General features: G+C 40.3%; 1 protein-coding gene across 2 annotated transcripts in view; it reads left to right on the top strand.

Moving 5' to 3' along the window:
* The window catches only part of Steep1 (STING1 ER exit protein 1), a 31,605-nt gene that overhangs the window by 2,390 nt on the left and 14,878 nt on the right, over nucleotides 1-14,337 (top strand). Inside the window, exons 3-7 of one of the 2 annotated variants that reach the window (XM_034485657.2) lie at nucleotides 5,129-5,170; nucleotides 7,668-7,806; nucleotides 8,674-8,763; nucleotides 9,396-9,488; nucleotides 10,822-11,714. In XM_034485657.2, coding sequence (XP_034341548.1) covers nucleotides 5,129-5,170; nucleotides 7,668-7,806; nucleotides 8,674-8,763; nucleotides 9,396-9,488; nucleotides 10,822-10,884 — 427 coding nt within the window. In that variant the 3' untranslated portion in view covers nucleotides 10,885-11,714. Of the gene's footprint in view, nucleotides 1-5,128; nucleotides 5,171-7,667; nucleotides 7,807-8,673; nucleotides 8,764-9,395; nucleotides 9,489-10,821; nucleotides 11,715-14,337 lie in introns of those variants that run through there. The other variant, XM_076918805.1, reaches the window with a different exon arrangement.

Raw genomic sequence — 14,337 nt, 5'->3', positions numbered from 1 at the left:
AAGAAAGGAGTAAAGATTTACAAAGTAGACAAAAAAAATTGAATAGAACCAGGAGAACCTAATAATGCAGAGAATAAGAAAGGAAAGAGGGCTGGAGAGATGGCTCTGCAGCTAACAGTACTGGCTGCTCTTCCAGAGGACCTGGGTTTAATTCCCAGCAACCACATGGTGGTTCACAACCATCTCTTAATTCCAGGTCCAGGGGATCTGATGCCATCTTCTATAGACAACACATGCAGGTAAACCACACACATACAGGTTTTTAAAAGAAAAAGAATCCCAAGATGTATATGAAAGATAAGAGTGGTCACCCACGGGTGCCCAATACTACAGGAGGTACATTCTAAGGAATAAAGTTCACTCATTTATTTAGCAAATACTTTGAGCACTGTCTTAGACACTTTAATACACTGGTATATTGACATAGTAAAGCTGCTATAGTAAAATACCACAACCTGGGTAGCAGCTTTAAGTGACACAAATGAACAGGCTCGGACTTGAAGTCAGTTGAGCTATGCTCTTGCTGTCTTACTCCTTCCTACTACCTATCATCTCTGTGGCGGGGGTAGTGGAATGGGGGAGGTCTTACTATGTAGACCAGGCTATCCTAGAGCTCATAGAGCCTGCCTTTACTTCCTTAAGTTCTGGGATTAAAACCATGTGTCATTCGGCCTGGTGTTTGTTTTTTTTTTTTAATTTTTATGTATAATTTGTGGGGGGAGGGGTAGGACATTCACGGGGCTGCCGTAGCCTGCCTGTGGAGGTCAAAGGGCAGCTTTAAGTAGTTTTATTCCCAGGGATAGAACTTGGGTCATCAAGATTGGTGTCAGATGCTTTGCTCTCTGAGCCATCTCTCTCTTTTCTGAAACTTCTCCCTAGCTATCCTTAGCGGTTTTGAGTTTTAACCCCAGCTATCCTTAGCATTCCTTGGTTTGTCCATGCATCCGCCGTTAACTGCATGTACCATCACGTGGCTTTTTTCTGTGCCTTTTCATTTTTAGAAAGTTGATTTTCTGTATATGAATTTTTGCCTGCATGTATGTTTGTACATCATTTGTGTGCCTTGTGTCCATAGAGGCCAGAACAGGAATCCCTTGGACCTGGAGTTACAGATGGTTGTGAGCCACCAGGTGGTTGCTGGGAATTGAACTCAGGACCTCTGGAAGAGCAGCCAGTGCTCTTAACCCCTGAGCCATCTCTCCAGCCCTTGTCCTCTTATTTTAACTTTTTGTTGTCTTGTTTAGTTTTGCTTTGACAGTCTCTCCTGTAGCACAGAGCCTTGACTGGAATACTTGTGGAAAGTGTCCTGATCCTCCTGCTTATACCTCCCAAGTGCTCTAATTAGACGTGTCATTTTGTCATAGGTTTTATTCCCCCCTTCCCCCCCATTATTTAGATTACTGGTTTTGAAAATTATCAACTGTCTTTAGGATCACTGTAATAAGCACATAGAAAGTTCTGTATTTTAATAGTATTTGTAACAGCTATTTCTTTTTGTCAACTTGACTGTATCTGGAATGAACTACAATCCAGAATTGGAGGGCTCACCTGTGATCCAGATCTCAAGGCTGGAAGACACAGACTTCTGACCTGGATTTTGATGTGGAGATCTTGAAGCATAGTGGCTATGAAAAGCTTAGGCCAGGGCAAGATAGTACAGGCCTTTAATCACTGGAGACTGAGGCAAGGAGATCTCTGAGTTCAAGGTCAGCCTGGGACAAAGCAAGTCCCAGATCTAGGCATGGTGGTACAAACCTCTAATCTGGGCCACAACTTCTGCTAGAGACCTATATAAGGACACTGGAGGAAGGAGGATTCACCCCTTCTTCGATGGTCTGCACTTACTTGCCAGCGCATTTGTTAGAACCTACTTATACAGGAGACCACCTGAAACAACTAGCCTCATGGGACTGAGCAACTACTAAATTCTTGGACTTACCATTCATAGCTGCCCATTGTTGGACTACAGACTAAGTCATCACAATAAATTCCCTCAATATAGAGAGACATCCTATAAGTTCTGTAACTCTAGAGAACACTGACTAATACAATATTATATATTAATATGTATTATTCTGTTAGTACAGAAAAATAATTTCATACAACTAGGCTTCAGTCTCCTGTATCATAAGGCTAGTCAAGAAAACTACTGGGTGACCCTAGACTAAAGTAGAAACGCTAAAATCCAATCAGCCTTAACTTTAGGGTAAATTAGCCTTAGACCTAGCCTTACTTAGTGGCAAGTAGTGCCTTATTTAATGGCAGGGCCTAGGCCAGGAACTTGTGGCCAAGTTACTGTTAGGGTTCAGAGTTCATAACACTTACCAACAAGCAATTATACTCCCCTAGTTCATGCTCTAGTCATGAGCAGCTCTTCCAAGGACATACTATGCTCTTCTGTTAGCCAAAGCCGGGTTCTAGTCTGTTCTTACTGTTTCTCTTTATTACCTATTACTTCTGAGCACACAGCCCATGGCCCATCTTTCCCATCTACTTCTTGAGTGAGCTTGGGCAGTTTGTGTTATTTTTTTCTTCTGTTTTCATTTTTGTTCTTTGAGACAGGATTTCACTTCGCAGCCTAGGCTGGCCTTAGAGGCAAGTGCCACCACACCCAGCTAGGTCATTTTTTTTCATTCTATAACTTCTATGTTATCTAGTTTGTTGGTATATAATTGTTCATAGAATAACCTGACAGGGTTTTTATGTCTATACTATTGGTAGAAAATCCTAGAGTTTTAAGACCTAATTACATTAGACTAATTCTCTGTACATAATAATTCCATGAATACAGTATGCATATATGGAATATTCCCTTTGGATGAAGTCCCATTTTCTATCAGGACCCTGGCAGGAGCATCACCTGAAGTTTCTGTGACTCCCTCAGAAAGATATGAGCACCACCTCTACTGCCATTACAAATTCCTCCATTTACGAACTTGATATCATCAGCCAGATGTGATGGCTTAAGACTGTCATCCTAGTATATGGATTCTGAAGCTGGAGGATTGCTTGAGTTTAAGGTCTGTCTGGGCTACGTAGGCAAACTACAGATCATCCTATAGGACTGACTTCAATAAGATCTTCTCTCAGAAAAAGCTTCCTTGATTATAAGTTTAGTTTTCTTATTAAGGTAAATTCTTTCAAATTCATTTAGTGTTTATTGTACATCTTCTGTATGTCGAACACCTTTAAGTTTATATCTATGGTATTTTGTCTGCATGTATATTTGTTTACCATGTGTGTACCATGTACCTGCAGAAACAAGAGGGCATTGGACCTCTGGAACTGGAGTTACAGGTAGTTGTTAACTACCATGTGGGTTCTGGGAATTAAACCTAGACCCTTTAGAAGAGGAGCCAGTGCTCTTAACTGCTGAACCCTCTCTCCAGCCCTATATGTAGTGCTTTGCTCAGCTTTGGCAAGTGGTAAGACAGACTCTGTCTCATCTCAGGAAATGGATGATGGCAATTTAATAGAAAAACCAGGTACTTATGATTATTAGAAGCCATATGAATGAAACAAAGGGTTGGAAGGGAGAGTCACACGAGAACCTCTTAGTGAACGTGGTCAGGGAAAGGCCTCTGACTAAGGTACTTATGAAGGGCCATCAAAGTAGATGGAGAGAACAGCTAGAGCAACGTGATGAGCATAACCTTCTAGGTGGAGGGAGGAATGTGTTGGAATGGTCACCTCTTGGAAAGCACATGTTCTTTTCAAAGAACTGAAACAGAAGGAAGACTGATTTGGCCAGTGTGTATGAAAGAGGGTTACAATGTAGAAGATGCTATAGAACCTTGTTATGTTCTTAAGTGGTGCCTGGTAAGCCATGGTAAGGAGTTTGGATTTTGTTCTGTAGAAATGAAGCCACTCCTGCCTTTTTAGATAGTGATTTGGAGGAAGAAACTAATGGGAGCAGATTTTAGAATACGAGGTTGAAATTTTTTATTTCAGATAGGAATTCAGATTGAGGAAGTCCAGCTATGTTACAACATACATGGCAGAAAGCGAGGGCAAGAGAGAGAGGTTGACTCTGTATTGACTATAGAAAAAAAATCTGAAATTTCCACATGCTCAAAACAAAACATAAATCAAAGACAGATCACAAACTTAAGAAAGAAATACTTGTGAAACCCATTAATAGTGCAAATCTCATTAATAATGGAAGTCTTAATGTAAAGGATTGAAACGTGATTGAAACGATATGAGCTAATAGTTCACCAAAAACTATATATATATATATATATATATATATATATACACACACACACAGACACACACCAAATGGCTGTCATACTGGGGCTAAGATGTATAGCTTCAGTTTAAAAAAAGAAATGCAAGTTGGGAGGTTTCGTTTTCTTTTCTTAGTTTCTGAGATGTATCTTGCTATCTTACTGAAAATGTGTATTTTCAGCACTAATACAACTTTGTGGGGTGTGTGGGTGTCTGTGTTGCATGTACTTAGATGCATGGATGTATGTGCACATGAAGAGTCTAGAGCCAAATGTTGGGGTGTCCTCCTCCGTCACCCTGAGACAATTATATCTCACTGAGCTAGATCTTTGCCATTTCAACTAGGCTGGCTGGCCACGGATCTCTCGGGATCAGCCTATCCACAACCCTAGGGTTACAGGCATATATAGCTGTGCCTGGCTTTTTTTGTGGCTGCTGGGGAGTTTACCTTTGGTCCTTGTTCTTATTCATTGAGTCTTCTCTCCAGCCTCTGACACAGCCTTTGTCTAATGTTTTTCTATCCATAGTCAGTAGAATCTATGGATTCAGAAACCATGGGTGTATAAGGCTTACTATACTTGTCGTTAATATTGTTGATATTATAAGTCCAATCACTCTTGTGACTGTCTATATTGCTACCCTTTGTCTGCTTAGTTAGCATGGTACCTGACCCCTATTAGTTGCTCAGTACATGTTTGTGAAAGAAGGAATGCATGCTACAGTTATATATTTAACACATGTTTAACTCGCTGGTAGACCTATCTACACAATGAAGAGCTTCTGGACTTTTAGCATGAGTTATGGTAAGTGATGAATAAACAGAAGAAATGAGCTAGGAGGTGAATCAGTTATGAGATATGCTCTTAACTTTTCCTTTTAACTTCCATATTCTGTCCAGGCCTGAGGGCATTGAACGTCAATACAGGAAGAAATGTGCAAAGTAAGTAACATTAGTGTGGGGTTTTCTGGTCATAGGTAAATAAAAGCATGATGTGTTAGGAAAATAAGTCTCTCTGTAATCTCAAAGGCCTGCATCCCAAATGCTAATGTTTCCCAAAGACGCTAGTTAAATTCCATCCCTGACCAGCTGATTATAAAAGTGAGGAAAATAAGGGCCTTTTTTTTTTCTTTTGGGGCCGGGTCTTTATAGCAGCTCAGCCTGGCCTTGCACTTTTGATCATTTGCCCGAGCCTCCCAACTATAGGCAGGAGCCACCACACCACGCAAAAACTTGAGGATGTTTGTTTCTTTTGTTTGCAGACAGGGTTTCTTCATATAGCCCTGGCAGTCGTGGAACTTACTCTGGGATTAAAAGCAAAAGACTTAGTTTTTAACATAGTACAATTTGAGAGAGTAAGATTAAATATGTCTGCAATAAAATTTACCCATTCAAATATTCAATTTGATGGGTTTTGACAGAAAACTACAGTTAAATAACGCTACCACCATCATGATAGAAGACATTTGCAGCAGTCCACATGTTCTTTGCAGCCAGTCTCCTCTGTTGTTCATCCTTCCCTGGTAGTCACTGCTTTATGTCCCTGTGCTCTTGCCTTTCCTAACATTTTAGGGGAAAATCTATAAGTTTCCTACTACATACAAAGGCATGTCTTTTATACCTGCTCTGTCTTTCTCTGTTTCCCTCTCCTCTTCTCCCATTCCCTGCTTGCCTGCCCACCTCCCTTTTTGCATGCCCTTTCTCCCTCCCTCTCTCCCTCCCTCCCTCCCTTCCTTCTTCTGTCCCTCCCTTCCTCCCTTCCTTCTGTCCCTCCCTCCCTCTCTCCCTCCCTCCCTCCCTCCCTCCCTCCCTCCCTTCCTTCTTCCCTCCCTCCCTCCCTCCCTCCCTTCCTTCTTCCCTCCCTCCCTCCCTCCCTTCCTTCCTTCCTTCCTTCCTTCCTTCCTTCCTTCCTTCCTTCCTTCCTTCCATACATGTGGGGATCTAAAGACGACTTTCAGAAGGTTCTCACCTTTTTCCATGTGGGTGTTGGGGATCAAACTCAGTTTGTCAAGCTTGGCAATAGGCTCCTTTAACTACTCTCGTCCCCCCTTGTGGGGTGATGGCAGGTCCAGCCCCATGCTGGCCCAAGCAGGAGGAACTCGCAGGCCCCTGGTCGGGTGGGGTGGGGGGCTCTCACCGGCCTCTATAACCTAGTTTTTCTGTTTGATGTTTTAGGGATTGATCCAAATTGCTGTGAGATCATTTGTTTCTCTTCATTGCTACATATCCCATCCTATCAGTTCATTTACTTATTCACAGTGTTCTTTAATTTTGAGTATTCCATGGTATCAGCTTGTTTGCCCAGTCACAGTGAATTTGAGTTGCTTCTAGTTTTAGCTATTACCAGTAATATTGCTTTGAGTATTCTAGATAGGTCTTATTGTGGGACATAGATATGTATGTATGTATGTATGTATGTATGTATACACACACATATTGTAGTAGAATTGGCTGGGTCATAACAGAAAATGTGACAATATAATTTAGTTAGTTCCAGGTTCATGTGTACAATGTATTATGTAGACGTAAAGCTAAGAATCTTTTTTTTTTTTAACAGCTAAAAATCTTAAAGGATGTTTTTTAAAACAAAATTTCCAGCTTTAGGCTATTAATAGGAAGACTATCAATGATTTCAATTATTTTTTTGTCGTTTTGAGTCAGGGTAGTTCTGGCTGTCTTAGAACTTACTGTGTGGACCAGGCTGGCCTTGAACTCACAGAAATCCACTTACCCGTGCCTCCTGGGTGCTAGTATTAAAAGGCAGCCACTATGCCTGGCAGTTGAGTTTAATCCTAGTGGAAGGACAGTTTTGTGTTGGCTCTCAGAAGACTCCAAAGTAGGAGCACTGAGTGAAGCAGAGGAAAATAAGTTGAAGACAGGAAGGCATTTGAGCAGCTAGCCATACTGGATGGATGAAGCTAGTTTTTCTCTTATCTTATAGGTCTACTTTTTAGCTCAAAAAACATAATGGTCAGCCAGAGAAAGTGGCAATTGTACAAGATTTGATTTGCCAAACACTGCAGTGACACTTGTCCATTTCTCTTGATGCTGCAAAATGAAATAGCAAAGGGGACAGAATGCCCAAACCAGCGTTAAAGTGCCTGGGAAGAACAGTAGCAGTTTTGACTACAAAGCCAATAGCAGCATTAGCTAGCACTTCCCAAACTTTGTTTGATGTCAATACATACATGTGATGCAGATGAAAATAGCAAAGTCTTGGGCCTCACTCATCCGTACATTTGCCAATATTCTGGTCGAGACCTAGGAATCTGATCAGAAATTTCAACATGCAACCTAATTAATTCTTATCGAGTTCTTTTGGGGAAAAGTGAACATATTATGCCACAAACCAAAGTATTCTCAGAAACTGAGACTGCTTTTGCAAGCGTTGAGGATGTGGAATTAGAGGCCTCCCAGAGATTCACTCTGCCATTTGCAGGTGTGGACTGCCGCTCTTCTACCAGTCCCAGCCGAAGAATGCTCCTGTGACCTTCATTGTGGATGGAGCAGTAGTGAAATTTGGCCAAGGCTTTGGGAAAACCAATATATATACTCAGAAACAAGAGCCTCCTAAGAAGGTAATTATCATCAAAGGACACAGACGGCTTAAGATAGCTACACATTAGCGCAAATTTAATTAGTGATAGGGACCAAATCCAGGACTTTTGCATGTTAGGCAAGCATCACTGAGCTGTAGCAATGCCCAATTTTTAAAATACGATATATAATACCTGAGAAACTTGCATTCATTGATAAAGTATTTATAAAGAAAATGTCATTGTTGTGTACAACTAGATGTTATAGGACTGTGACATTTATTATGTGCTTTATATATAGTAGTTTCATAACCTTAGACACTTATATAACTTTTATTTTTTCAGTGTTCTTTAAGAGTGGGAACAACTAAATCCTCAATGAATTAGACTGATTTTTAAATATACGTTTTAAAGCCCTTAATAGTGGGCCAGAGAGATGGTTCAGCCGTTAAAGGCTAGGCTCATAACTAAAAATATATGGGTTTGGTTCCCAGCACCCATGGCTGTTTCTTCAGCTACCTTTTGCATGATGGGGGTGGTGGTGGTGGTGGTGGTGGTGGTGGTGGTGGTGGTGGTGGTGGTGGTGGTGGTGGCGGCTCGTGCCTTTAATCCTAGTACTCCAGAGACAGAGGCAGGCAGATCTTTGATTTCCACACCAGCCTGGAATACAGAGTGAGTCCCAGGCCAGCCAGGGCGACACAGAGAAACTCTGTCTTAGAAAAACAAAAACAAAAAGCCCAAAAGTTCAATAACAAAGACTTCAAAACATTAACACTTAGCCTGTCCCTAAGAGGCAGGTGTCCCCACACCCCTTCTGTAGACAGACATGCACACAAATGCACTTGTATACATGGCTCACGGAACCTTCTGGGGTGAACTTAGCTTGATGCCTCTTCCTACTAATTCTAGGTTATGATGACCAAAAGGACTAAAGACATGGGCAAATTCAGCTCTGTTACAGTATCTACCATTGATGAAGAAGAAGAAGAGATAGAGGCTGTAAGTGCTTCTGCTTTCAGGGAAATTGGAGTGGGAGAGGGGAGCGAGAGGACTCCAGGGTCAGAGCCTCTGCAGAGCAGAAGAGTTGGCAACCTAGCTTTCACACTCTGCCCTGTTAGTAAGCAGTTCTATGCTATTGGGCTAGTGCCTGTCTCCTGAATGGGAGAGACAGCTATAAAATGAGAACAAGTAGCTTGGATCCTCTCATTACTTTTTAATTTTAAAGCTACTGAATTGGATTCAGGCCTATAATTCCAGTACTCTAGAGGCTTAGGCAGGAGGATTTCAAATTCAGGATCTACATGTACTTCATAGCAAGATTCTATCTTCAAAAGAAATAATAAATCAATGAGGTACTGAACTGAGTAGTTTTCAGTCCCTCCCAGCCTGGCTCTGCGGGTTTGAGTATGTCCTTGGCAGTACCAGCAGTTGCTTTTCTGGTATTTCAGTCAAGTGGTTTTTACTGAGGGCCCTTATCAAATGATCCCCATAGAAACCTGAACTCTCCTGGGTCATTGAGAAGATGAAGAGTTATAATCTTAGACTTGAGTAGCATAAATAACTACTGAGGTCTTTGTTGTGTGGTTCCTGAGAAGTGCATCAGTCTAAAGGTCTGTTCTGTTTTCCTGTAGAGGGAAGTTGCTGACTCCTATGCACAGAACGCCAAAGTGATTGAGAAGCAGCTGGAGCGCAAAGGCATGAGCAAGAGGCGGCTGCAAGAGTTGGTAAGTGGCATGGGGAGGAAGGTCCCAGGCCTGCCTGACTTGGATTTCTTGCTTTGAATGATTGATTTACAGAGGCAGAGGGAGCCTTTAGGAAGCTGTTGGCTTCCACTGTTCTCACCCAGGCTCTGAATGTGTTTGTAAACCCTGCTCTATAGTAGTGACTGGAGCCCAAAGCCTAAATTAGAAATTGTATTTGATAGGCCTAACTAGGGTCATGTTCTACTCTGCTTCTTGTGCTCTAAGGTCAGGAGTTAAGAGCCAGGTTCTTAGTGCTCTCCAGTGTGATAGTGTCTGGTTGTGCTACTCAGTATAGCTGAATTGGAGCTGCTAGCACTGGTTTTAAATCACTGCTGGTTTTGCCTTATCCATGGGATTAACTTAGAGCACAGTGCCTCTGTGTAGGTTGGGACCTCCATTTGTTTTGCTTATTAAATTATTAATTAAATTTGTTCTTTAATAATTTCACGTATGTATGTATGTATGTATGGTATGTATGGTATGTATGTATGTATAGTATAGTATACATTCTGACTGCCCTTACCTGTACTCTCTTATCTATCTCCCACTTCTGTCCATTTTCAATTTCTTTGGGGTTTTTTAATACATTTTTTTAGATAATAATTGTTTATTTCATTAATCTCAGACATGCTGCATTAGTGCTTCATTAAAAACTATACGAGTGTCTTTTTAATTTTTTAGGCTAACATATAAAGTAATGGGTTTCATTATGCCATTTTCATAATTATGTCTCGTTATCTTTGTTCTCCTTTCCCTCCCCCACTATCCTTCCTGGACTCCTTGCCCACTCTAGTTGGTCTTCTTCCTTCTTCCACATTGTCTCCTCTGCTTGTTTTTGTTCATTTTCTCTCTTCCTCTCTCCCTTTCTTCCTCCCTTTTCTCCCCTCCCTCCCTACTTCCTTCCTTCCTTCCTCTCTTTCTTTTGAAGACAGGATTAGTCCAGGCTGACTTCAAACTTGCTATGTCACCAAAGCTGGCTTTGAACTCTTAATCCTCCTCCCTCCAGCTCCCTAGTTCTGTGATTATGGGATTCTACTCCCCTTCCTCTTCTGCTTTCTTACCACAGTATTCCATTATTCTTTTTCCTCCTTCATGACCTTTCTAGATTCATGATCGACACACACATACACATATGATTTTAAATCTATGTTTTATGAGCCAGAGTTTTAAGCTGATGAATAAGGATTCTATCTAAAACCATTTTTGGCTTGTACACTGAGCAGTAAGGGAGACTAAACAGTTGGAATAAACAAGAAATGTTAAGAATGTCATGTGATTGAGATGTATCGGGGCTTACTTTTTTTTTTCTTTCCAGGCTGAATTGGAAGCCAAGAAAGCAAAAATGAAGGGGACCCTGATCGACAACCAGTTCAAATAATCAGGATCTTTCTGAGTTCAGACTGGAACACTTAGAACACTTAGATCAGGAAGAATAGCTTCAAGATCTCATGGTCTGGTTTCTGTTTGTCCCAGGAGGATTTTCTGACCATCCCTTTGGTTTCTGACACTGTTTTTCTGTTCTTTCATTGAAGTCATTGACTCCATTTCACTTGCTTCCTAGAAGGTAGATTGTTTGTAAAATCTCTGTATATATGTTTTCTATCTTTCTTGTCTTTGATCAAGGTCAGGTCTTGTTACATACCAAAGGATGGCCTTGAACTTGTGAGTCTCCTGTCTTAGCCTCTCTAGTGCTGAAGTTACAGGACTGCACCACCACACTTGGCTTCTGTAGCAGCCCTCTTTTCTTTTGAAGTACACTTCTTTTGTGATGTAGTTAGAGCTGGTAAGTGTTTGACTGTTTCTAATGTCTGAGGTAGATGTTTTTTCTTCTTCAAAGTTATTGCAGTGTTTAAAGATTTGTTTCTTAATATGGTATGGAAGGAAAGTGTCAAAAATTAAGTTTAAAATTACAGCCAGGTGGATCCTTTAAAGAAACACTGTCTATAATCTTTTGACTGTTCTTAGAAGTGACTATGGTTTGAATCTTTCTCCTATCAGTAGAAATCAGTTAGAAACCATATCTGCAGAAATATTTCTTTACTCAAAATATTAGAATTATAGGTGAATCATGCTATGTCAGACTTAAGAATAAAAGAAGAAAAAGCCATGTGGCGGCTGGGGGTGTGGCTCAGTAGTGGAATGCATGCTAGGCATGCGTGAGGACATCCCCAGCACCAAAAAAAAAAAAAAAAAAAAAAAAAAAGGAAAGCCAGATCACAGATGCAGGGCTAGGATAGCTCAGGTCTGATTTAAATATGGCCTTGTTAAGTAACCCAAAGGAGTTAGTCAGTCAACTGGGAGAATACTCTGTGAGTACACAGAAAGGGCGATAGCGAGAGTAGCTTATTCTGTTAGGCATCTTGTTTTATAGTTGCTATTTGCAGAAGAGCATTTTAAATTTTGTCACTCTCCTTCAATTATGTCAATATCCATGTGATTCTTCCATATTCTCTGTTTGCCTGTCTTGCAAGGCCCAAGGAGACATGGAATGTGTTGTCCTCCTCATGTTATCTGTGATGGATTATACTTTTTAAACACTCAAGGCTTGTTGTTGAGGAGTTGCCAGGAAATAGTTGTCTTTGCCCTTTTTTCTGATTTCTGGGTTTGCAGGGGAAAGCCGGAACATTTGTGAATGGTCAAATATGTCCAAACAATGGCCTCTACTTTTACACCACTTTATCCCCAAATTCTTAAGTGTACAGCTTGGATATACCTAGACCATCTTAGAAATTCAGGCTTCTATTCTCTGGCCACAGCCTCCAGCTGTTTCTAGTCTCACGTGCTCCCATCCTTGTAGACCTTTTTAGGTGTGATTTTCGATTTGAGGGATGATTATTTTGCTAGTAATAATGAAACACTTGTAGTAATCCCAACATTAATACTCATTCATCTCCATTGAGTACTTGGTTCTAGAAAGCACTTTAGAGGTATGAGTTAACTCAATACCTCCTAGGAGATAAGTTAACTGTTGCCATCACTGTTTTACAAACGAGTACTCTGAAGCTCGGAATCTTCCTTTCCCAAGATCCACTAGCCAGTAATTAATTGGTAAAGCCAGAGAAGGACTTTAAAACTGGAGCTCTTTCCTATGCTGAATGGCTGCTCCTGTGGAATCTTGTATCATTCAATCAGAACATAATTTCATTTTGAAAAAAAAAAACACTGAAATGCAATGTGAAAATTTTCAGCTAGAGAACTCCCTAAAGCAATTCTGTAGTTATACTTCTACATAGTTTCTGAAATAACTCTCTCTTGGGTAAATTCTAACCATTTGAACATCTGGCTCAAGTTACACATTTTGCTGCTTCTAAAGATAATGGAATATTATGTCATTAATACCAAGTAAGTGTATACTTTTCATTATATTTTACTCTTTCTATTGGAAGTTATCAAAACAAGATGTACTTTCTCTATTAACTTCCAGTGATTTTTTTTTAATAGCAAATGTGTTTTAATGTTAATAAAAGGAGCCATATTGACATTTGGAGAGTCATAACTTGTTTCTTTTTCTTCTTTTTGCAAATGATCAACTGTGACAAAATTATGAAAATGTTATGAAATATTCTTACTCTAATAGTTGGAGACATTTGGAATTGTAACTGTCATTTAAGAAAAATTTAAAGCCAGGCAGTGGTGGCGCACACCTTTAATCCCAGCACTTGGGAGGCAGGCGGATTTCTGAGTTTGAGGCCAGCCTGGTCTACAGAGTGAGTTCCAAGACAGCCAGGGCTATACAGAGAAACCCTGTCTTGAAAAACAACAACAACAAAAAAAATTAAAAAGCTTTTTAAAGACTAACCTGTCTCGTATGTATGAATAATTCTAACACTTAGAAGGATCACTTTTGTTCAGGGGTTTGAGGTAAATCTCAGTGCCACAGCAAGCAAAACTCTCTTAAAAATGAAATAAAATAAATAATAGAATGGAATGAACTAAACTAGCTTGTTTTGATCATTTAAGATTCATATTGCTGTGGACTGTATTTTCTTAGTCTCCTGATTTGTATGTTTCTCATGGGTGTCAACTGATTTTCATTTCAATTATTAATGACAGATGGTGTTGAACATACGACTTTTATTACAGTTTTTTTTTAAAAAAAGGTTATTATCTTAGGCATATTTTTGTTTTGAGGTGGGGTCTTGTGTAGCAACTGGCTCTTATTTTTCATTTTAGTTTTTTAAAATGGAATTTCATAGCGCTCAGGCTGACTTCAAATTCCCTGCAGGCCTGAGGCACTCCAGATCTTCTGTCTCTACCTCCTGAGTGTTGGGATTACATACTTAGTGGGTTTTAGTTTTAATGGAGTATTTTGAAGATCTTTTAAATATTATTTTATGTGACTGAGCCTTTGGCCTGCATATATGTATGTGTGTTGCATGTGTGGCTGGTGCCTACAGAGGTCAGAAGAGAGCATGAGATCCCTAGAACTGGAGTCATGGGCGGGCGTTAGGGACGGAAAGCATATCCTCTAGAAGAACAAAAAACAATCTCTCCAGGTCCTATCTTTAGGTTTTTTGTTGTTGTTGTTGTTTGTTTTGTTTTGGAAGCAGGAAAGTATATTCAATACACTCTAACCCTAATGGCTGTGGGAGTATTTATTTATTTATTTATTTATTTATTTATTATAATGGCTGCTGGTCAAGCTCTACCAGCAGTGACTTTGAACTTTCCTGCGCGCTGGTACTATACACTTGGGCTACTGTCCAGCTTCTCTGACTATTACTGTTTTTGTTGTTTGAGACAGGCTCTCGCTATGTAGCTCTGGTTGTCCTGGAACTTACTATGTAGACTAGAATGGCCTCAAACTCAGACCCACCAGCCTTTGCTACCC

Source organism: Arvicanthis niloticus, chromosome X (genome assembly GCF_011762505.2).
Source record: "Arvicanthis niloticus isolate mArvNil1 chromosome X, mArvNil1.pat.X, whole genome shotgun sequence".
In the NCBI taxonomy this organism is placed as follows: Eukaryota; Metazoa; Chordata; class Mammalia; order Rodentia; family Muridae; genus Arvicanthis; species Arvicanthis niloticus.
Note: the sequence above shows the minus strand (reverse complement) of the source record. Positions and strands in the feature narration are given on the sequence as shown.